The sequence below is a fragment of the Hoplias malabaricus genome, chromosome 2 (genome assembly GCF_029633855.1).
Source record: "Hoplias malabaricus isolate fHopMal1 chromosome 2, fHopMal1.hap1, whole genome shotgun sequence".
Taxonomy (NCBI): Eukaryota; Metazoa; Chordata; class Actinopteri; order Characiformes; family Erythrinidae; genus Hoplias; species Hoplias malabaricus.
In genome coordinates, this window is record NC_089801.1 from 65,501,541 (window position 1) to 65,526,779 (window position 25,239).

Here is a 25,239-nt window from a genome sequence, read left to right on the forward strand (position 1 = left end):
AGTCGACCCATTCACACATTAACAGCATGCTTTTTATTGCCGCCCTTACCTTATTTCCTTATTTCTTTATTCCTTATTTTAATTTATGCTACCTTATGAGGTGTAATAATTCAAAAAGAGGCAGCATCAATACAGTGTTCGTCAACAGTGTTTCGAGTGGGCACCCCTAATTAAATCTCTGCATCACACCTCCAGTTTCTCATCAAACTGACCCAAAAAATCACCTAGTGAATTTTTCAGGATTTGCGGCCGGGCTATCCCGCCTCCACGAGGGCTTATTCAAATCAGCGGCTTCCTTTCTTTATTTAACTCTCTTTTCCTCTATTTTCCATATATTTCTCTTCGTTATCCTTAAAATCTAAATTCCATTTAACCTTAAATAACTTTTAACCAAATGCCACTGGGCCCAGTGCTTCTAACTATTTCAATATCATCCAATTCCAAAATACTCAAAGCTTACTTTCACGCAATGACTGTGATTCATGTCTTACAGTTTCAAGCAAAAATAGGGCCCTGTTTACCCAAACGTGCATGTCATCATCAGCTCACCTTATCGTTACTAATTAAGCTATTCTACACTTATACTTCAACATTTCCTTTCCTTTTATTTTTCCTTTTTACTCTTATTAATTATTCCTTTTATTTCCTTTCTTTATTACAATGACTATAGTTAAAAATTTAGAACGGAGAACTTTATCCAACACCATCAACACAACACTACATACACTATTGAGTCTATTTATGAGTGCAACCTTTTCTGCATCAGACAGCCCAAACACCCAACCAGCGCTCAAATTTGTGAAAATCTCACCTTCTATTTGCCGGCTTTTAAGCGGTAGTTCGGATGCAGGGGTCATCTGAAGCAAACAGGTCACAGCTCATATCCCATCCTCGTCGCCAAACTTTGTTGTTAACTTTTGCTGTGTTGTGAAGATAGGTGATGGAAAAGAATCTCCGCAGACACGGTTAAAAGTGTAAATACATCTTTATTTACCAAAACAGTGTCTTACGGGTTCTTAAGGATCCCGTGAGAGGTTGTGTTCAATTGAGCTCTCCGATCATCTCTCTCACGCTGGCTCGGATCCTTTTGCCTATATTGTTCTCTCCTTTCCAAATAAGGCAAACATAGAGAATAGTTTACATTTGCATGCACTTAAGGGAGGGTGTAAAATTAATAGTGTCCTGCCTCACTGACAGCTTATCCTAAACATCCCTCTCTGTAACGCACATACTTATGTTCATATGGCTGAGCATAAAAACACACTGAACATTTCTTAATACTGTCTTATGAGGCCGTCTGATAAATATACCTCAGTACTTTGTACTACCTGCTGCACCACCGTGTCGCCTGTAATAGTCATTTAAAATGATATATTATTTAATAAAGATTTAGTACGTATTAGTTTATAGTAAACGTTATTAAAAAATTTAATATTAGTAAAATTATTTAATTACAGGAGAAAAGTGCCTTCTGGGATATGTTTATATTTCTTCTTACTATTATTATTACTATAATTATTTATAATTACATTAATTAAATTCATATGTACGGGGTAAATACACAGCTTCAATTTCTCTAGCAGTAGATAAATTATGCTAAAACAAACACTAGGAATGGATTAAGAGTCTGTGACCACAGAAATTACAAATTTCACAGTCAGTCATTATCGCTCAGAGCTGTTTGTGTTGTTTAATCTTACTCCCAGGTCTAAATAGCAGAGGATTAGAACAAATTACAGCTTCGAAATGCAGCAAGAACCTTTACATTTAATCTGCCAGATGGATATAATGATAAAAGAACGGCAACACTGGGCGACAGTCACTTTATTTTTCTGCATTTCTACACTGTCATTTCACCTGTTGTGTATTGTTCAATTTAAACAAAAGAGTTGTGCAGATATAAGATGTCATGCCCACCCCTAAAAATAATAATACATAAAAAATTATCTTTGAAATTGTGAAAGGAATCCAAGCACTGGGCATATATTAAAACCAGTGTCTATGTATAAACTGTACAAACAAATCCACACAGAAATTTGGAATATAAACAAACAAACGCACAGACCCACTTTCTGGAAGTGTTTGGCTTTTATTTATTCATTTGTTAATTAACTTAATTTTCATAATGGTGTGTGTAATTGTCCTAAAAGCTGTGCAATTTTTTCAATGCATACAAAACGCACACAAATGTAAACCCCGGCACACCCAACGAACTCTGGCCATATTCAGCACTGTACATAACGGCGGAGAACCGACCACTGGCAGCTGGCACCAAACAAACCATGTCGATATCCAGGTGAACAGAAAAACACAACGTCACCAGGGATGATTGTACTTCACAGGAGTTCATAGAATCACTATCATTTGTGTCACTTTGCTTTGAAGGAAAAGGGAGAAATGAAGAAAAGCGTGAGCTACATTTCTAAACATATCCAACTTCATACAATCTGTCACTCAAAAGCAGTTTACACATCCTACGAATGTTCAAGCTACATTTAGACAGACTTTGTTTTGTTCTTATCCATTATTCACGTCATCTATTCACTGCTTAAATAAAACTCTGACACTTCATGAGCTAAATGTAGCCCCCTCCAAACCCAGAATTCACAAAACAGTGCCTCCAGAGAGGGCACTCTTTCTGGACAGGATATTATTCTTCACATCACTGTAAATAAACAGCAACAGTTGCAAGGAAGAAACGGACCCTAGATCAGCTCTGTGAGTAACATTTATGAGTACAGACCTTCCCCTTGTCAGAGTCTGTACATTAGTGCTTAGCTCACACAGTTCAGGATGAGAACCCTGATTAATTCAGCCCTATACAATTCCCACTCTCGCTTTGAGCACAGATATCTGATCGTGTGACATACAACGTACATGGGATGTGTTTTTCTTGCTTTTTTCTTTTGCAAACACGTAGAAAAGACATTACAACGAGCAGTAACAAAAACGGAATAAAGGAACTAAAGCGTTTATGACACGTCTATTTTCCTCTGAAAAACCTATTCAAAAAAGGAAGAAGGATTACTTTAAAGCTTTAACTCTGGGCTCTGGCTTTGGGTTGGCCAAGGGAATTCAAAAGAAGGTGCACAAAGATGACTTGATCATTAACATTTCACAAAGTAAATTAAGATCATCATCGTCTTTTCCGTCTATTTCAGGGTCGCACTTAAATTAAGATCACACCATCATATAAAAAAAAAATCATAAAAAATAATCATAATAATACTACACTCCAACTTACTAAGTTTCAACAGCGCACAAGGTCAAGGCAAAGCGGATTGGATAAAGAGACGGTATATATGTAAAGGCAAGAACAGAGAAGAAAACAGTTTTGGAGGGAAAACGCCCTTTAGTGCTGATCAGAGTTCAGCTGCTTGTTTTTCTGCAGTCCGAGTTCAAGACATCCTCCAGTGATATCTGAACAGACCTCAGACCACCACACACAATCACTCCAGTGAGTTTCTTTGCACGTACAAAATTACAGAAAAAACGCTTCACATAAAACTCACTGAATCCCTCTGTTTTTTTCATATCTTCAAACTTTTACCATTGAGTTCAGGTGCAAAAGTTTCACAGTCCTGTTTCAACAGTATTATCATCAGGGAGTGATTACACTGGGAAAGACTAGGATAACATGATCACTGATCTTATACGAAGCTGGTCAGAGATTAGCATGAAAAGAGCATCTTCCACTCAGAGAAAACAGCAGCAAAGGAATCCATTTCCACAACCCACCAAAGAAAGAAAAACACAAATCAAAAAGAAAGTTTAAGGAACGTTGTCCTTTAAATAGACTACCCTGGTGGTGGCTTTCCACATCTGGATGAAGCACACATCAGTGTTTACCAGAGAACTGCACAGTTCAGTGTTTCCTATCTTTTAACTTAACATATGAAACCAGGGAGGTATTGATAACGGACTGCGATGCGCTAGAGCTCAGGATCTGTGCTAGACCTAACCTCACTCTCTAGCTTTCAGAAGTGCAGTTTGTGATTGGCTGAATGGTGTGTTAGATTTATTTTGGAACTGAAACGTGAGGAAGGTGGGTAACTACTGCTCTAGCCAATCACTGAAAGCCTGACATCAAAGTGTTAACAAAAGCGGTCTCAAGAATTTGGAAAGTTACATGTCGCAATGTAACTCCTACTTTACACACACCCATCCCACAGCTAGGGTAGTAATTACCTCCATTTAGATATAACGGTTTATCTGGCCAAAATTTACACACATCACGGTACTCATCAATCTAAAACACTGCAATATGACTTCCCCCGGTATCGTTCAGCTCTCGTCAGAGCCTAAAGAACGTTAAACTGTGAAGTGCTGGAACTCTCCATGTCTCTTATCCCGAAACGCAATTCAGCCCACCCAAGAGTTGAGTGCAATACGTATATATAGATGAGACAAACACATCAGTCATGGCACTTGAGATTCTCACCACGTCATTTACTAATCAGTCAAACTAAACGGCTCTTATTACCTTTCATCAAAAAGTGCTGTGCTGCAGGAGCACGTTCACAGTCCCTACCCCCACCCAACCCATTAGAGCCCCATTGGAAAAAAAAGGACGGCTTCTCCTTCTTCAGGGTATTGCACTTTTGGAGAACGTAATCCCCCCATCCACTTTTAACTCAAACAAGACCTGCTTCCAGCTAATGTCTCATTCAAATATCTTTTATCTGCTTTAAACCCAATCGTGTCAGGTTTTCCACTCTCACACTCCACCTCAGAGCTACATTAACTTCACAAAAACTCAACAAAGGCCACGCTCCTCGACATCCATCCTGAGGATGGATCAGGTTTTCCAATTGTGCTAACACACACCCATAGAAAAATGGAATATACTGGAAGGCTTTGTCAATATACTCCAAAAGGTACACAATTTGTTCAATATATTACACTTTTGTATGGGCGCACACACTGCTCCACCCTGATAATCCCCCGTGTGGCGTGTAAACATTGGCTGAGTGGAGTGGCGTGCTGTATCAGGTGTATTTCCTGTGCGTGTATCCCTCAGTTGGTCTCATAGGTGGAGAGCAGAGCTGCGTCCACTGGCTCCATGCAGGACGGGCAGGTGAAGGAGCGCATGAGCCATGCGTCGATGCACTCCACGTGATAGATGTGCATGCAGGGCAGGAACCGGATGGGATCGCCGTACTCAAAGTCTAGCATGCAGATCACACACCTGCAACAGGAAAATACAGGTTAGATATCGCAGTGGGTCACAGGGTCAGAAAGGACGTGTCTTAGATAATGGAATGCATTTGAAATGAGGACATTTCTGGAGTTAAAGGAACACAAGGTAAGATTTGAAATCATTGCCCGTGGGCACACTCTACAATTGCAAAGTATAATTCAACACAGCACAGTCCTGAAATCAAGGGGGTGGGACAGGAAGTGTGTGGTGGTTTCCTACCCTCCTCCAAATGATACATACTGTAGTTTCTGCAGTGCTGAGCCCAGACTAGCAACACCAGAGGCTAAATTCTCTCTACAACAGGTCTGTAAAGCATCTTAATCATTTTGAAGCTGTAATTTTAAGGTAAAATTACTACCTACTGTTCCTTTAATAATGTTATGACCAAATAAGCTTGTAATGATATTAATGAACTCCAGACCAAAATAGCAATCCCTTTATGCAGGTGGTCTTTTTGTTGAAAGGCTTTTGTTCCTCACTCTTTGATTTTCTTGTCAGAGGGTTCAGAGCCAGGGTCAAAGATTCCTCGGGGAAGGTGCTGGATGAGTCCAATGCGCTGAGCGATCCGGACCTGCTCCTCCTCCGTCAGCTGAGTCGCCAAACGCGGCTGACTGGGAGTGGGATGATACACAGGGACCTGTACACGCTCCTGCAAATCACAGACACACACACACACACACAGACATTCCAGTACACACTTCACTGACAGTACACATAAACATTACCTCAGGTAACTTGAGCGAGTGATTATTTTCTGAAAACACATCATATGATCAAATGTTTGGGCCTCTTGCATTTTAGGAACGTTTTACACTTGATTTTGCAACATTTCTGTGAGAATCTGAAGGCTTTTAGCCATGGAAGCATTAGTGAGGTGTACGGCTGATTAGCTCTTGATCACAAACACAACTCCAACTCATTCCAAGGGTAATAGATTGAGCCTGAATCTATTCTGCGTTTGGCTTCAGGCATGGTAACCTTAGGCTCATGTGCAGCTGCTTCATTTCATGCTTCTCAGATGGGATTGTACCAGCTGTGTGTGCATAAATTAACACATGTAAGTGATTACTGCTCCTATATGGTGTATCATGGGTCATTCATAACACGATATTTAATTCAATGTAAGTTCATTTACAGATTCTTCTGGACTACAGGGTCTCTACCTTAAAACAGTGCTAGAGTTTTCTGTTACACTAGATAGGATATCAACTATTGTACAATAGGCCTGTGCTTTATACCATGAGCTGTGAGAGTGCCACATAAATAGCTACCAAAACAGCTGTAAGGACACCAAATAAAGCATGTGATAATCTTATGACACCAACTCTTGAGTGTGAGAGAAAAAGACCAAACACTTGCACTGACACAACTTCACTGCAGCATTTCCTTTACCTTGTGTGAAGATTTTATCAGTGAAAATGGCCTATGAGGATTTTTTTTATTTCATATTTCTCCATATAACTCCACTGACCACAGACCTGTGTTAGACCTGGTGTGTTAAGGAAGAAGATACACATTACATATTTGAAACATTCTCTCTCTTGTCGTCTGTTCAGATGAAGTTGCCTGGTAATGGAGGCTATAAAACATTAACATAACTTGGCCGGATACAAGGTTTCTCTCAGTTTCATTCTTAGCAAATTCTAAGCTGTGTTCAGCTGCACTCTGCTGAGTGGATTCAAATTAATTACACAGAAGTGAACCGAGAAAATCCCACCTCCTGCTTAGAGAACTGACTACCTGTGAATTTGAATCATTACAAAAAAAATTCCACTGGAGACTTTGGGCAGGTGATTCATTTCTGGTTGTGCTTGAGCTAATGTAACTCTCCAGGTTTGTAGAGCTTACGGAAAGCTTGGTTTGAAGATGAAACGTTTCCCAGACATCAACTCAGCCTAGGAGTGGATTAAAGAGCAAACAGAGGATTATGTGTATCTCAATTGCTTTCTGAGTTTTTCAGTCTTTTAAAGCTGATTAGTACAAGTACAGAATGAACAGAATGAATTGTGGTATAATCATTATTTGTCCAGTAATCAATCCCAGACCTGACTTCACAGAATATGTCAACAACAATCGGCTTCCATACAACTGACCCCTTACTAAAAAATAACAAAAAGATTGAAGCTTGAAAGGGTCCAGTCTGTGGAAATTCTGCTTAAAAGCATTAATCTTTGTGCGGAAAATCATAGCCAAGTCCTGACTGTGTTTCTTATCTGGTCTGACCCTTGAAAAAGGAACTGTAATGTCTGTTAATATCCGTGTGTAGCCAGCTGGGTGAGGCATGTGACCCTAAACAAATCATGTCATAAGAAAAATTCCACATGAATTAGATCAGGCAGAGCAGCACAAACACTCTGTTTTAATCCAGACACAAATCACAGTTACTTTGGTGAAGGAAAGGAAAAACTGGTGAGATCTTTACTATACAAACCAATGTCCTAGTTTTACTTCATACACACATGTTTCATCCTCTTTTTAATACAAACCATATAGTCAAATTTCATGAAGTTATAGTCTATTTTACTAGACTCTGTGTATATTTATACAAAGACAGAGATGTGATACAAAGACACAAAGACAGAGATGTGATACAGAGAACCACTGAACTGTGGTACGAAATGATATTCAAGTTAGCACCCCCCTCCAAGCCAGCTTTACTGCCTTACATTACACTTTACCATCAACAACCATAAATTCACACTGGCCTCCCTGGTGACTAAAGCTGTACCTAGCCCCACTGGCACCGTTAACGCATGCTCAGTGCCACCAGTTCCATGTGAACTTTACATGCTACATCACCAACAACCACAACAGCACCTATATAGTACATTTCCTCAACTAGTCTGTGTTCTCCTTATCCACAACCACTGACTAGACCTTTCAGCTGTTTCTGATAACTCCTTATAATATACCAAAGAATATCTTACACACTTCACATGGGAAAGTTACTACTTATGCATTTCATAATTCATTTAAAATAACTTGGGGAAAAAAAAAACATTTTGGAACACTATTTTTTTTGCATTATGGAAATTATGATTAAATTGCTCAAAAATAAATGCAATACAGTATTTCAAGAATCAGCAAGAGAGCTGCTTAAATCTATCTACAAAGCTATAAAGTTAGTGGCTACAGTCAATTTCACACACAAGAACACACAAAGTCTCACCATCTATTTGTTTTATCTTTTTTATGAAATAATGAGGCAGCCTGTTCAAGCTGAAGGAAGTGTGGGTTATCAGGGACTCTCATAAAGAAAGACCGAGGGCTTATGGAAATACCGGTCTTTACACAGTATCTAAGGAAATGCTGATTCAAATACATGGGTACAACAGCCAAATCCACACCTTTAAGCTGTATACATCTGTACTGTAAACTAAGTACAGTCAAATACAGCTGGTCTGAAGTCTGTTGGACACAGGATTTGATTTCTTTGAATTGTATATCAACATCACAGAATACTGTCATAGACAATATATGACCTAGTACTGTACTGCTTTCTAGGTCCCATGATGCTTATGGAGCTGGTTAATAAAACAAGCAAAGAATCTTGCCAAGCAGAAAGCAAAGTTCATTTTTGTCAGTGACTTTGTTAGTGCTGATGTCCAGGACTTTCCTTGGTTTTGTAAGCTTTTAGTAACTGTGACTGACTCATAGTTTTGGGGGTTTACAGGTGGCCTGAGGGGGCGTAAGAGAATTTGTTAACTACAGCATTTCCAAATAAACCAGATGTTATAACTAACTTTATTAAAATGAGGAAAAAATGCAACAGATCTTCCCCTGATTTTTCAGGACTGTTCAGATGTTGAAATGTGATACATTTTTTTTTTTATAGTCTACCTGGATGGACCTGTATCAAATCACTTGTTGAGGGTACTTGAGTGAAGTCTGAACATATTACTCTGAAATATATTGAATAGCTGTTGAATTGAGTGCTTTATAATATAGTTTTTAATATATTTATATTTGTAATAATCTTGCATTTTGAAGATAAGGTCTAAAAGCATTTATTTAACTATTGTTTTACTTTAAATTGTTTGTTTATTGAGACATTTACTTGAAAAGAGTCCATGCAGCTCATTTAAATTAAAGGAAAACCCTGAGGCCGAACTGGAAGAGACTAAAGGAGAGTCCTGTGTGTGAGAGGAGACGTGTGGCGCGTGTGTTTACCTGATAAGGTGGTGGAGGCTCTCCAGGAAGACTCGCACCTTCAGGCTCGTTCAGAAGAGACAAATCATCTGCGCCTTGAGAAGAGAGACAGTTCCCCATTTAAGCTGTGTGCAGAAGAGAGAGGCCTCGGAGAGAAACGAAGGCTGGGAGAGCAGAGTCTCTGGACACACTGTCTGGATCTGGTCTGTCTGCTTTAAAACACACTCCTATCTTTAAAAGAAAAACACAACACACCCCGCCACTGGATTTTCATAAAAAAAACAAAAAACACCACCACCAGGAATATGATCTAATCCCCGCAGTGAAACCCCCAGGGGCTGTTTAAAACCTGACACGCACTGTACGACCGCCGGGGCCTGCTTTCTCCGCCGAGTTATGTATTTTTAGGTGAGACCTCTTGACGACTCCATCTCTTCTTTCTCTGTTTACAAACTGCTGTAGCGGAAGTCGAGCCGCCGCTGCATTATGGGAAATGTAGTCTCCAAAGCTCGACATAATCTCGATACTAATTTACTCAAACTAATACAAAATACAGCACTTTTGTACACACACATTCACATCTTTGGGATAGTCTTTAATGTCAGAAATGTTAGCCTTTAATTGAAGCACTTTCTGCCTTTAATATCAGAATTTTATTGTGAAATAACAACATTAGTTAGCATTAGGACAATTTAACGCTTTAACTATTACCTATTCGTACATGTGAAAACAGAAACATGAACCTCTTGTACATTAAAAAATTACATTTTATACATCACAAATAGTTAATAAAAGTTGAATTCTGACAGTACAAAATATGATGTAAAAATTATTGACTGTGTGTTCAAAACACTGTGCCATATGGAAATACCATTAATTCATGCTTTCATTTTCTGTAACCACTTCAATGCGTTGAGGTGACTTTGGAGCCTAGCCTGAATACAACCTGGACAGGATGTTAGTCTATCACAGGACATCACACTCTCACCCTGTCACACACTCACACCAGTGGACAATTTCACAATACCAATCCACCCAACATGTGTTTTTGGACGATAAGAGAAAACCTGGACCTGACCTGAAACACGATTCAAACCTGGGTCCCCCAGACCCTGTGGCAGAGAAACTACCTATTCACCCTCTATACAAGCTGCCACTGGGGCTGTTTTTTTTTTTTTGTTGTTGTTGTTTTAAATACACAAGTGCTTGTCATAAATTTAGAATATCATGAAAAAGTAGATTTATTTCAGTAATTCCATTCAAAAAGTGCAACTTGTATATTATACTCATTCATTACACACAGACTGATATATTTCAAGTGTTTATTTCTTTTCATCAGATGATTGTAACTGACAACTAATGAAAACCTCAAATTCAGAATCTCAGAAAAAAATTAGAATGTTACTGAAGACCAATAAAAAAATAAAAATAAAAAAAAACAATTAGAAATGCTGGCAGACTGAAAAGTATGAACATGTACAGCACTCAATACTCAGTTGGGGCTCCTTTTGCCTGAATTAAAGCAGCAATGCGGCGTGTCATGGAGTCGATCAGTCTGTGGCACTGCTCAGGTGTTATGAGAGCCCAGGTTGCTCTGACAGTGGCCTTCAGCTCTTCTGCATTGTATCTTCCTCTTCACAATACCCCATAGATTTTCTATGGGGTTAAGATCAGGGAAACTTGCTAGCCAATTAAGAACAGGGAGACCTTGGTCCTTAAACCAGGTACTGGTAGCTTTGGCACTGTGCAGGTGCCAAGTCTTGTTGGAAAATGAAATCTGCGTCTCCATAAAGTTGGTCAGCAGCTGGAAGTGCTCCAAAACCTCCTGGTAGACGGCTGCTTTGGTCTTGGACCTCAGAAAACAGAGTGGACCAACACCAGCAGGTGACATGGCACCCCAAACCATCACTGACTGTGGAAACTTTACACTGGACCTCAAGCAACATGGATTCTGTGCCTCTCCTCTCTTCCTCCAGACTCTGGGACCTTGATTTCCAAAGGAAATGCAAAATTTACTTCCATCAGAGAACATAACTTTGGACCACTCAGCAGCAGTGCAGTCCTTTTTGGAGACGAGACGCTTTTGACGCTGTCTCTTGTTCAAGAGTGGCTTCACACAAGGAATGCGACAGCTGAAACCCATGTCTCGCATACGCCTGTGTGGTGGTGGTTCTTGAAGCACTGACTCCAGCTGCAGTCCAGTCTTTGAGAATCTGCCCCACATTTTTGAATGGGTTTTTGTTTCACAGTCCTCTCCAGGGTGTGATTATCTCTATCGCTTGAACACTTCTTTTTCCCAAATCTTTTCCTTCCCTTCGCCTCTCTATTAATGTGCTTGGACACACAGCTCTGTGAACAGCCAGCCTCTTTAGCAATGACCTTTTGTGTCTTGCGCTGCTTGTGTAAGGTGTCAACGGTCGTCTTTTGGACAACTATCTAGTCAGCAGTCTTCCCCATGATTGTGGACCCTACAGAACTAGACTGAAAGACCATTTAAAGGCCTTTGCAGGTGTTTTGAGTTAATTAGCTGATTAGAGTGTGGCACCAGGTGTCTGTCTTCAATATTGAACCTTTTCACAATATTTTTGGAGATACTGAATTTGGGGTTTTCATTAGTTGTCTGTTATAATTATCAAATTAAAGAAATAAACACTTGAAATATATCAGTCTGTGTGTAATGAATGAGTATAATATACAAGATTCACTTTTTGAATAGAATTACTGAAATAAATCATTTTTTTTCATAATATTCTAATATTATGACCAGCGCCTGTATATATAATGGATTATAAACCTCTTAAAGCTGGATCTTTTTGTTGTGACCACATATTTACAGTAAAAAAGCAAATACCACATCAGAATATTCTTCAGAGCCATGTAGCAGAGAAGGTTATTGAACTACAAATCCCTAAACATAGTGCAAACGCCTCTTTGTGGAATCTGACGGTGACTTAATTGCTGCCACAGCTGTTGTAGTCCACATTGTGAAAAACACTGGTAAACAGGAGTCTGTAAATTAATTTAATAAATGACTAGATTTTTCTTACCCAAGGTAAATTATGAACGAGTGAATATAAGGGGGACACCTATAGGTTATGCTTCGCAGCCTCGCTTACACACTTAAAAATGAACTCAATATTTTAAAAAATATTTTGCATATTTAAATTGCAAAGATGAGGCCTGTATACAGTGTCAATCAGAGTGGGCCATGTCTAAAAGTTACCTAGTGCACTTTCTGTAGTGCTGAGCCCAGAGTAGCAACGGCAGATTTATTCTCTCTATTATAAGTCATTAAGATGTAGTTTTAATTTTAAATATTACATTGTTCCTTTAAGGAAATATTTAAGGTGTGCACCTTAATAAAAAGCTTCCACGCATTAATTGAGACTGGAGAGATCCGTCGTCAGCGGTAGGCCTCTATGACTTTGTTTACCTCCCAATGACGTAATCGTGTGAAATTTTGGGCAGTCGGTGGCGTTCCCCTTTAACCCGTGTGTGCGGGGCCTGAACAGCAGAGGGAGATAGGGGCTCTTTCTCTCCTCTCCACACACAGCTGAGAGAGAGAGAGAGAGAGAGGGAGGGAGGTAGTGAGAGAGGGAGGGAGAGAAGATGAAGGAGAGCAGCTGACAGACGCGTGCTTAGCTCGTTATCGAAAGAACAGCGTCGTTAAGCGCTTTTAATCCAGCGCCCGGAGCTGACCGCGCCAGGGCCGACCCCCGCTCTCCCCCCAGGGCTCGGAGGGCGTTTGTTTTTCCAGGGCGGAGTGTCTCCCGAGTTTGTTTTCCGCCATGCAGATCACACTGAAAACACTGCAGCAACAGACCATTCATATCGACATCGACGACGAGCAGACGGTGAGCACCTCTCTCTCTATCGCTCCATGTTTACATGAGGTAGACCAACCCCAAGGCCGTTCCAGCGCCTTTAAACCACCCCCCGCGGTCATTGCTGCTCTCTCTGGGAGTTCCCCGCCGTCAACACTCCGCTCTTAATCAGTGCTTATGTCTTCAGACACAGTAACCGCTCAGCCCACCGACCCCAGGGGCGGTCATCTCTTCTTCACGTAGTACAACAGACATCACACTGACCCCTAGTGACCTGGCTGTGTCAGAGGCTCTGTACTGAACCGAGAAGGGTATAACTGCAGAAAGCAGGACTGCAGGTCCAGGATCCTGTATTTTCTTGAAAACGGTCACCTAGCACAAGTGGATATAAGGAAATGGAACATGTTAGTGACTGCAGAAAACCTTTTCTAAAATGATTAGGTCAGGTGGATGACAGTTACTCTATGTTTGTGTGTGTTTTGATATCAAAGGCCTTTTGGGGTTATTATATTTATTGTTGTTGAACCAAACAAAAATGTATCTCCTTTAGTAACTTCATATGTGAAGAAAAAAAAAACTTCCCAACCTTAATTGGAAGTCAATGTGGAAATATTTAATATTTCCGCAATATTAAGGACATCTGGTGTGTTTAAATGATCTAAAACTAACAATTTCTCATTAAGGTGAAAATAACACAGATGGGGTGACTATTTGACTCACATACTACGGTCACACAGTTGATCAGGCACAGCAGAGCTACTGGAGTATTTACTTTCACTACTGTTCTGAGAACAGCCCTCCCACCAACAATATCTGGCCCTCAACGACCTTATCTTCTAGTCCTTCAAAATATACAAAGGATGAGATGATGGCTGAAATGTGCTTTTCGGACGGGCTTAAAATCACTGAGATACTCTGGTAAAAAATACTTTACCCCATGACCACAGGTAAAATGAATACCGTCCGAATAGCACTTAATACTATAGAGTATATACTATGTGCTAACATTAAAAGTGTGAGTCCAGCAGGCTAGTGCAACGATTATTATCATACTACACCCTTTCTTACTAAAAGGACGCGATGAACTGTTGCTATGACAACGACTGTCATACCAAGCTGCAGCTGCAACTCTGTCCTGCAGTTACATGTAACATGGCGCACATTCATTACATGGGTCAGTTAGGCACAGAGACCGGTACGGTGGAAATTTGCTCTGTGTTTAAGGAATTTGCGCCAAAAAAAGAGTGACTTCAGTCGTGTGGAGGTGGTTTGTCCAAACCTTGGTAAATTACAGTTGTTTACAAAACAAGCAAATGCTTTAATGCATTAATATGACATTTATTTTGTTGCAGTAGTGTGTTCTGGAAATTGTTTCATATCGTCAAGAATATCGTTATTGACAAAACACCCTGAAAAATCGTGATATTTTTCTAGGGCTATATCGCCCACCCCTAATGTATAATATATAATTTTTACATCAAGTGAACTTAAGCCATGTTAAGCCAGGTTTTTTCACTCCCACTGTTCCCATCTTTCTTGCCATATTTTGAACCTGTGACCTTTTGAACCTAAGTCTGTTTCTTTAGCCTTTAGTCCACAGCTGCCTGAGTATGCTAAAGGCTGCAATAAAAGGTGTATCCTTAATCATTTTAAAGCCTTGCTGAGGTATAAACATGTGAAGCCTGTTCTCATAATCCTTACTTATTTGTCTTTTTAAATTTGTGGCCAGTGTCTTAATTTTTAAAATATTGTTTTTGCTGTTTCTGCTAGTCTTTCTATGGTCTATAACTACATAGTGCTGCTGAAGAGCATTCAGTGTGCTGCTGGGAGCAGTGCTGGGCGATATGACCACAAAGTCATGATAATTCCACTTTTTACCTCAATTTTATTGTGCTCCAAGTGTTGAAATACACACTTGCTCGAGTTGCTCGGTTGGACTTTGTGTTTTGGATCTCCTCCATGTTGCTTCCATGTGGCAGACCGGATGGGGCAGAATCATGTGACTTGATGTGCGATAGTGTGGTTTAATGGGGACAGCACATGAACACACCGTGGAGACGTATTAACAGAATTAACCAAATGAACCACATGAAAAAACCTAACTGTTGTAATTTCTGTTTTCCAGGTGAAGGCGCTAAAGGAAAAGATAGAGGCTGAGAAAGGGAGAGACAGTTTTCCAGCTTCGGGACAGAAGCTGATCTACGCCGGAAAAATTCTGCAGGATGACACACCCATCAAAGAGTACAAAATAGACGAGAAGAACTTTGTCGTGGTCATGGTCTCGAAGGTAAGCGCTTTCTGTCAGGAACGTCATGTGGCTGCGGTCATACTTCAGTTTTAGGTTGAAGCGCTGGCTTCTGGCTGTGCACAACCAGCGGCGATGCTACAGGAAGCCCCTCTCTGTCCCTTCTCAGGGGGGCTGGGGTCAAGCCAAGAATTTTCTTTAACTCAAATGTAGTACATCTACAGAACGTACATTTAAATTTCTGTTTTTGTTATTTACCACCCTTCTCCCCAACAGCCAAAGCCTTCACCAGCACCTGAGCCACAAAAGTCGGTTTCCACAGCGACACCTTCCTCCTCCTCGTCCTCTCCTCCACCTCCTCCTCCTCCTCCTCCTGCTCCAGCAGCCATTCCCTTCTTCTCAGATGAGGAACATTCACGGTGTGACCCTCCAGCTACAGTCTCCCCATCACAGAGCCCAGAACAGTAAGCGCCTCTTCATCACTACTATGTTCATACTTCCACTAATAATAATAATAATCATAATAACAGGCAGCATGTTACTGATATTCATGTTAGAGGTGTCTAAATGTGTTGTGTTTTATTAACAGATCTAGAAATGTAAATTTCACTAATGCCCCCCACTCACTATCTCTTCCTTCTCTTTCTCTCAGTCCTGGTCTTGGGGAATTAGAAGAGGATTCCTCCTCAGTGTTAGGTGAGCACAAAAGATGCCTTTAGGAACATTCATTCATTGTCTGTAAGCGCTTATCCAGTTCAGGGTCGCGGTGGGTCCAGTCCTTCACAGGGCAACACACACACTCACATTCACTCACACCTACGGACACTTTTGAGTCTCCAATCCACCTACCAACGTGTGTTTTTGGACTGTGGGAGGAAACTGGAGCACCAGGAGGAAACCCACGCGGACACGGGGAGAACACACCAACTCCTCACAGACAGTCACCCGGAGCGGGAATCGAACCCACAACCTCCAGGCCCCTGGAGCTGTCCCCTTTAAGAACAACCGTAAAGAAATAAAATGTTATTAATATTAAAATAATAAAGTACATAAGGGACTTGTTCAGACATTTGTGGCTGTAGACAACAGACGTAGCTAATCCTGTTATTACGGCAGTAGCTTCATTCAACTGAGCCAGTTAGATTGAGTGTTTTCCCTGTGGGTCCACTTCACTAGAGAGAGCGAGAGGGGCGTGAGAGTGAGAACAATGTGGCTCGCTCCAAGGAAAGCTGACGCAGAAAAGTGAATGTTAAAACGTGAATGACGGAGCAATTTTTGCTCATTCTTCCTGCGACTGGTTCTAAACCAGAGGGTCTGACGGCTTCCAGAAATATGGCATTCATCAAAAGAAGCATTGGTATGAGACCAAGCACAAATCTTGAGGTTTGGACCTCTGCTGAGAGGAATGTTTTGCAGTGTGGACACTGGCAGATCCTTCATTTCTTGTAAAGGGTATTAATAGATGGTCTATGCCTTGACACAGAAGCAGCTTCTACAGTAATGACTTTACAGTCGATGTTGGGACATTTCTGTAAGGAACACAGCACTGGTGATGTCTGGTGCTGATGCTGGGTGATTAGTTCTGCATCACAAACACCAGTCCAACTCATCCCAAACGTACTGGCTAGAGCGCCATCACCCCACAGCACACTGTTCTACTGGAGCCTAGCCCAGTGCTGAGGGGGCTTTATACCACTCTAGCCTGTGCTTGGCGAAAGATCATTAGGTTTTCTTAATAGTGTTGTGTATGCAGAGAACTACACTTCTCATGTTGTGTAATTTGTGTTGTCTGAAAGACTCTGTGACAGGTCCGGAGAATGAGGCTATGTTAACACACATCATGTCTATGGGCTACGAGAGGGAGCGAGTGGTGGCTGCACTCAGGGCCAGTTTTAATGACCCTAACCGTGCTGTGGAGTACCTGCTTAATGTAAGTGGTTTCTGCTCGGGCATCACGCCTACCCCCCACAGCACTCCACACTACACCACATCACAACAGAGCAGAACAGAGGAGTACTGTACACAGTCACAATGCAGGACACACACACACACACACACACACCTGAAAGTCTCTACTTCAAGGAACACTTCAAAACAAAATACAAAACACACGCTGTCACTGATCCAAAGAGGTTGGTTAAAAGTGAGTGATTGATTTTTATAATTTTAATATTAATCCTTTTATTAGATGAAAAGATACATGTTTGCAGGTGGGTTGGTCTATTCATAATGTCCACAGGGGTGTGTGTGTGTGTGTTTGAGAGAGAAATTGTCCATAGATGTGTGGGTGTGAAATTGTCCACAGGTGTGTGTGTGTGTGGGTGGGTGTGAAATTGTCCACAGGGATGTGTGTGTTTGGGAAATTTTCCACAGGGATGTGTGTGTTTGGAAAATTGTCCACGTGTGTGTGTGTTTGGGAAATTGTCCACAGGTATGTGTAGGTGTGTGTTTGGGAAATTGTCCACAGGTATGTGTAGGTGTGTGTTTGGGAAATTGTCCACAGGTGTGTGTAGGTGTGTGTTTGGGAAATTGTCCACAGGTGTGTGTAGGTGTGTGTTTGGGAAATTGTCCACAGGTGTGTGTAGGTGTGTGTTGGGGAAATTGTCCACAGGTGTGTGTGAGAGAAATGGTCTACAGATGAGTGTGAGAGTGTGTCCTGGCCTTGTGACCATGGATGGTGTCATATGTGCTCCAGACCTACCACAAGCCTGAATGAGTTGAAAGTGTTTATAAAAATGAAAGATTGAATGAATGTTCCAGCTGTGTTTGGAACTGAACGCCTTACAGCTGTTAACTTACTATCAGAACAAAAAGTAATATATGTATAATATCTGGGACACACTGGGATCTAAATAAAACACACATGGCGTTGAGTTTATTGATCTTAGAATCATGTGCAGCCACTTCAGAGTGTCCCATTTCTTTTTATGCTTTCCTGTGGAGATTTCAAGAGCTGTGTGACAAACTGAAAGCCCATGTCCCCAGCACTTTAAAGTAGCTGATCCCACTAATTACAAGTCCTAGTTTCTTTACAGCGTCTGAAAACCACACAGGACTGACTGGCTCAGAGCTACAGCACCACCTGCTGGACACGAGCACTGCAGCACTGCTTTAATAAATGCTTTAATAGTTCAGCTGAAAGTATCAAGGTGACCCTAACACCCAGGATGGGTCGTCATTAGTTGTGTGAGCGTTCCTGCTCAACGTAATTCTGTAATTATCTACCACATAGCAGGTTGTGTTATATGTGCACATTTACTGATGGCTTCTGTTCATGTTTTCACAGGGTATACCTACAGTCCCTGTGCAGGAGACCAGTCCAGTGTCCACCAGCATTCCCCGCACAGACAGGCATCCAACCGAGGGTCAGTCCACCACAGACACACTGTTGTTTCTTTGTCTTGGGTAAAATACAAGTAGAAATGAGCAAACTGTGTAGATATTTATTAGATGTGTCCCCTGCTTTTTAACTTCTGAAAGACCCTCATCTGTACATCTGTCTGTTTCCCCAGGAGAGAATCCGCTGGAGTTCCTGCGTTCTCAGCCTCAGTTTCAGAACATGCGGCAGCTGGTCCAGCAGAACCCGTCCTTACTGCCTTCTCTGCTGCAGCAACTGGACAGAGACAACCCCGAGCTCCTGCAGGTTAAAACACACACACACACACACCCTGACTATGTTCACAACGCTGTTGTCATTGTGTACAATGACACAATGTCTGGTCTGTAACACTAAGGGTGTGGGGGGTAATTTGGGGTTTAAAAAACCCAAAAACCCAGTAAATATTTAGTGAATAATTGTCGTTTATGGTTCTGCAGCAAATCCGACAGCACCAGGAGCTGTTCATCCAGATGTTGAATGCTCCAGCAGGGGAGGGGGAGGGCCCTGAGGGGGTGGAGCCTGCTGACCTGGGAGCGATGGGTGACGAAGGAGGGAATGTGGATTACATCCAGGTTACAGCACAGGAGAAAGAGGCCATCGAGAGGGTGAGTAGTTGGATAATGATTAATGAAGTATAATCAGTCAAGTGAACGGTTCAATATTTTAATCAACAAAGTTTTGGACCATTTCTGTTGGTTGAATCATTGTAAAAGGGGGAGGTGACACTTTAAAATTATAATGTATGAGCCACAGTTCCCCAGTCTGAAGCTAATAATAAGTTTGTTTGAGTAGTTATTAGACTTGTTTTTCTTCTCTCTTTTGTTTATATCATATTCTCTCTCTCTCTCTCTCTCAGTTAAAAGCTCTGGGTTTTCCTGAGGCGCTGGTGGTCCAGGCGTATTTTGCCTGTGAAAAAAATGAAAACCTGGCTGCCAACTTCCTGCTCAATCAGGATGAATGATACGCATAAGCCCTGCCCCTTCGTCAAAGCCACGCCCCTTCACCCCCCCTACACAAGCGCTGCGTTCTCTTTAGGCACCGGTCCTTGCCATTATTGCATTCAGTTAGGGGAAAAGAACAAAGACGGGCAGGCCTGCACACGGCACTTACCGGGTGGAAAGGGCACAAATTACAATCAGGCCGACTGAATGAAAGCACTTAAGTGCGTACAAGGTGTGTGAGTGAGAGAGTAGGGATCTGTGAGGAAGAGTTCAAAAGAAAGATCAGAGATGGGAGAGAAACTGTCATTAGATGAAGAATAGTTACAGACAGTGTTGAGTTTGTGTGTGTGAGTGAAAATAATATTTAATTTCTTCTCTTTAAACCATATTTAACTCTTAAATATTTCCTTAAAGTTGTGCTATGTAAGATTTTGATTCTTTGTCAGTAAAAACATAGGGGGCTCCTGAGTGGTGCAACTGCCTCGGCCACCCAGGAGCGCACAACTGGCCCCCTGCTCTCTCTGGGTGGGTGGTATGGTCTTCACCTCCCCTCATCACAATCAACACTTGTTTTAGCTTGTGCTTAGTGTTGTGTGTTTTGGGGGAAGACACAGCAAGTGGATAGAATTGGGTTTAAAAATAATTCACAAGGCCAAGCCATTTTTGGTGTCTTAAGTGTTGCAGTGGAGGCTACTTTAGCAACAAGTAATGGAAGTTGATAAGCAACCAGTTAGCAGTCTAGGTAGCTGCTATCTTTAGGCCTGTAACAATAGCCAGGGCTTTGTCATTTTAAGATAATTTTATGCCATTAATACAAAGAATATATAAGGATGCAATTGCATCCAGTTATAGAGCAATGTACTTTTATCAAACTACATTATTAAGAATATTCATTCATTCATTCATTGTCTGTAACCGCTTATCCAGTTCAGGGTCGTGGTGGGTCCGGAGTCTACCCGGAATCACTGGGCGCAAGGCAGTAACACACTCTGGAGGGGGCACCAGTCCTTCACAGGGCGATACACACTCACACCTATGGACACTTTTTGAGTCGCCACTCCACCTTGCGCCACCTCGCAGCATGTGGGAGTCCCGGAGGCAACCCATGCGGACACAGAGAGAACACACCAAACTCATCACAGACAGTCACCCAGAGCGGGGCTCGAACCCACAACCTCCAGGTCCTGCTACCTGCTGCGCCACCCGTATTCAGAAATTGGAGTACAACAATGTCAAAATATCCAAAATAAATAAAACACATAGAATAAAACCATTGTTTTTATTTATTTTTAAGAAATCCACATAATGGGTCCAGAATAGAAAATGGAGGTAAACAGAGAACAGATCAGAGTAAGTGAGTGGCTAAGAAACTGGTGATATTCATTCATTAAACAAATACACCAGTAAACACAATGGGCAGTACTGATGTTTGGGGTAATATCCCCTTACTGTACAATAAGTCAATAGTTACTGTGACAGGCCTTGTTGTGGACTTCATTTGATGCATATAAACCTGCTTTACTTGATGCTTACATTAGTGCCATCGTTCCAGTGCACCACTTTAGACCCCAAACATGTCTTGGCTTTTGGCAATTAAGTTTAATAACTGTAATTGAGTGTGATAGTTGACGCTTCTCATAGTTATTCATTCAGTTATCCTCTTGAAAAGAAAACCCATCCAAAAACAGTACGTACAATTCAAAATCTTACATAGTTAAATCTAAATTAACGGATTATAGTTTGACGATATAGTATCCTTCTAATATCTGGTCTAAATGCTCTACCACACACAAGCTCACACCAACCAATGCGAAGGACGTGTTGACGCGCTAGGCCAAAAGAGACCTGCTTCAAGCATTTTTATGTTAAACCATTTCCAGAGGAACACGAAGGCCGCTGAACCTCTGCGTCAACAAAGCCGTTACCGTTACCAGCCTAATCTTTCTGCTGCAGAGGCACTGTCTTAACCTGGTGAGAAGAGATTAACATTCACTCACACTAGAAGCCTGTGGGGCACTGCTGAATCCTCAATTATTCCATAATTATCATTTAAACGCAGAACCTTTGACCTCTTTACAGCTCTTGACATTATTTGCGTTCTGTTGGAATGCTATTATCAGAATGCTACCAGCACAATTCAGCAGCTGCCCATTGGCTTCTAGGTAAAGTCAGTGAGTCAGTGAGATTTCTGCTTGTCCACGGTAGTCAGCCGTACAGTATAGATGCAGCAGATAGAGGTTAGGTCAGTAAATATTTTCTATATTAGGACACGTTTAAAAAGTTGAGGCAAGCTGAGATTAAGAGCGCAGGGCTGAAATGAAAGGAACGTTATTAAATGCTTAGTGGATTTATTTATCAAATTGCTGACTATATTTGGGATCTGTTATACACTTGATACATTACGTAAAAAGAACATTAAAGAGTACCTTGGCTATTTTCAAACTAATATTCAGTAGTGTCCAGTCGATGACCACAAACAGCAAGAGCAGCTGCTGCACAGGCCTGTAATAGAAGCCGAATGGGCAGGTGCTGGAGCAGAAGTCACTGCTCTGATGGCTTCTATTAAGGGGAAGGATATAGTCTCATGGGACAGCTTGTTATATTTACGATGGCTGACTGTGGTGGACTTGGACACTCAACAAGGCTAGCCCTCTTTAAATCCACCCCCACCCCCTGAATACCAAATTCCTCTAGTCCATGCTCTTATTATCTAGATTCCACAAGATAACACAAGAAACAGTGGCATCTGTATCACCAACTTTGTAGTGCATTTTGTAAAAGTGCTCCCAAACACTAAAGCCTTGTGAACACACTGGGGCTGTCTGAGCTCTTCTCTTCTCTACAGGATTGTTTTGGTCTGTGTTTTCAGCTCTCTGATTACATGGAGTCACACGAGGAGTGTTACTTGTGGTAGGTGATGGTTCAGCAAACACAAGCAGAAGGTGGCCATTAGGTTGAAAAAACAGTGGAGAATTTACAGCAATTTAAAAGCTGTATCAGGAGACTCCTAAAATCATCAGCATTATCATGAAATTACTGTTAATAAAGTGTCACTTTGATATCAACACCCTGCTGGAAACTGAGTGGTTAGACATCTTTGTTATGAACTGAAATGTCTTTCAACAAGCTCCTTTACCCCAAGCTCAGGGCTGTCAGGGTGATTTATTAATGTTCGCGTCAGCGAATGTAAAGACCATGTCGTAGCTGTGATGGGGCTTTTGGGAGTTCCTGATTCAGCTTTTAAAGCTAGTTGTAGGCAACACGATTACTTTATAGGGTTTCCCTTGTGGGAAAAGAGAGTGTACGTAAAGTGTACCAATTTGGAACCATTCATTTGTATTAAATCTTTACTAAAATGCAATTTAAATTAGACTCAATACAGTTTAAATTACATATTAATATTGAGTTAGTACAAATGAGTGGTTCCAAAATAACAAGGCTTGAGTATGCTTTCTCTTCTGACAAGGGTGTGGGGTTTGGTGTACAGAGGTCTTCAAATCCAGACCTTGGATTCAAGTTCCAGGCTGAGGTTTCCAAATACCGTCATACCAACAAAGCCGTTTCAGTTTCCCGGCCCGGGACATGAAGACCTCTGCTCTAAAACCTCACTTCAAGGAAACCTTTGAAGGGCATCAGTGGAGAATCTCCACTGTACGTCAAACCCAGCATTCTTGGGTGGAGGGTGGAAGGGGGTCTTAGGTCTTGCTTTGCTTGGTGAATTGCAGCTGTTAAAAAAAAATCGTTATTGTTTTAATTTTGCGATTTTGTGCAAAGATTTTAAAACCATATAAAAAGCATTTTTTAAACAGAATGTATATATGCCTGTGCTGAGCTAGTCTGTGTGATTTTTGTTTGTGCAGAGATTAAAGAATTAATGAGGGAGACTTGCTGCAGTCCTGGTTTTGATTTATCGCTTCCTAACATTGTTCCTGGAGATTTATACCATTTACCAACCAGTTCCAACACAAACGGCTTTTTTGTGAATTTTGTAAATGCAGCTTTATTAGGTACAGGACTGGAAAACCATTCACAAACCAGTAAAACCAGTATTTTAATCACTCAACAACAATGTCATGGTTCGTTAAATTATTTTCAGTTCTCTTTTTGTGGTCAAATTTTAAGCAACTAACAATTTCCCTGATAAGAAATGCTCAATATTTTATCTTTGATGAAATCTTTGTGAATTGGAGTGGCACAGTGGTCCTGCAGTGGTCCGGGGTCCTGGGTTCAATACTCACCTTGGGTCACTGTCTGTGAGGCTTGTGGGGTGTTCTCCCTGTGTCTGTGTGGGTTTCCTCCAGGTGCTTCAGATGTCCTCCCACAGTCCAAAAACACACGTTGGTAGGTGGATTGGCTGTGACACTGTCTTCAAGTGTGTGTGTGTGAAACTGTGAGCGTGTGATGCCCTGTAATGGACTGGTGCTCTAAACAGACATTAATGTAATACAATTCTACTATATACTTGTCTTCATTTGCCATCATCTCTTTTTTTGTATGTCAGGTTGAGTCCTGTAACATTAATCTCTCATCAGAGAACCAAACATACACTGTTTAAGGATCTTACTGTAGTTCAAGCCTGGGTTTTAAAAGAGTCAGGGTGTAGATGGTGGTGCAGAGGTGCCACTGCTGATGGTCACGTGATCCATGAACGAAAGCAAAGGAAGTAGCCAGCTTCAGTCGTACAGTCAAGAACATCATTTATTCAACCAGTTGCTGCTCTTTACAAACTGTTTTTTTAAATTCTTTATGGAAAAGAATCTGTAGTTAACACATGCACATTTGCCAGCGGACTCTGAGGGGCTACAAGCTGAGAAGAGGGACTTTTGCTGGAAGTGCAAAACACTGGGGTCCACTAGGGGGTGCTAAAACCACATCAAACCCATCTGTGATGTGAGCTAGGGTAGGAGTCTGTGGGCAGGGTTACTACGACTCCAGGCCTAAGGCTCTGAAGCAAAGTCCAATGAACCTAGAAAGAGATCTCAGGAAAACTTACAAACTAAGATAAAATAAGTGCTCTCGTGTCTCGCTGTGTTAATACTGACGCTGATTTGATTTGAGTGACCACTAATAAAACTGAACACAGCTTTCAAAATGTGACTGTAACGAAATAAATATCAGCTAAAAAAAAATGTTTAGCTTTTTTAAAGTGAAAGAAACAGACTTATTTTGGGATTTTTTTTAAGTGCATCTCACAAGTGCCTCCTGCCTCGTGTTCATCACTTTGTCGATAAGGTGCCTGTCATCAGCAGGGCATCGATCCAACAGTTCTACAGACGTAGCCTGGCTGTCCTACCATAGAAAGGTGCTTTGTTTTAAGGTCCACTTTTCTCTTAGAGAGAGGCTTGTGGACCATACCCTGATAGAAAAGCTTCAAAGCAAATTTAAAGTACAAACAAATAAATAAGAAAATCATATTTTTAAATACCTGGAGCTATGTAACATCACCCCAGTACTTTGCACACTCACAGAAAAGCCCCTTGTGCTGTAAGAGTTCAAATCAA

The 25,239-nt window shown here is 41.3% G+C and overlaps 2 protein-coding genes across 4 annotated transcripts; one reads left to right on the forward strand and one right to left on the reverse strand.

The window, feature by feature from the left end:
- Positions 1–1,555: 1,555 nt before the first annotated feature.
- rnf11a (ring finger protein 11a) lies at positions 1,556–9,807 on the reverse strand. 2 transcript variants are annotated; one of them, XM_066661839.1, is made up of 4 exons: positions 9,710–9,807; positions 9,371–9,580; positions 5,680–5,849; positions 1,556–5,188 (listed from the first exon to the last, which is right to left on the reverse strand). In XM_066661839.1, exons 2-4 carry the CDS (start codon positions 9,467–9,469, stop codon positions 5,017–5,019), a joined length of 441 nt encoding a protein of 146 aa, XP_066517936.1. In that variant the 5' UTR covers positions 9,470–9,580; positions 9,710–9,807; the 3' UTR covers positions 1,556–5,016. The 2 variants fall into 2 exon arrangements, with proteins under 2 accessions (XP_066517936.1, XP_066517937.1); XM_066661840.1 differs by lacking the exon at positions 9,710–9,807 and having other exon boundaries at positions 9,371–9,702.
- Positions 9,808–12,853: 3,046 nt separating this feature from the next.
- On the forward strand, positions 12,854–23,615 carry rad23aa (RAD23 homolog A, nucleotide excision repair protein a). Of its 2 annotated transcripts, none has more exons than XM_066660897.1 (9): positions 12,854–13,203; positions 15,299–15,460; positions 15,695–15,882; positions 16,071–16,114; positions 17,215–17,348; positions 18,705–18,783; positions 18,931–19,061; positions 19,235–19,402; positions 20,666–23,615. In XM_066660897.1, exons 1-9 carry the CDS (start codon positions 13,138–13,140, stop codon positions 20,786–20,788), a joined length of 1,095 nt encoding a protein of 364 aa, XP_066516994.1. In that variant the 5' UTR covers positions 12,854–13,137; the 3' UTR covers positions 20,789–23,615. The 2 variants fall into 2 exon arrangements, with proteins under 2 accessions (XP_066516994.1, XP_066516995.1); XM_066660898.1 differs by having other exon boundaries at positions 12,860–13,203; positions 19,654–23,615.
- The last annotated feature ends 1,624 nt before the right edge of the window (positions 23,616–25,239 follow it).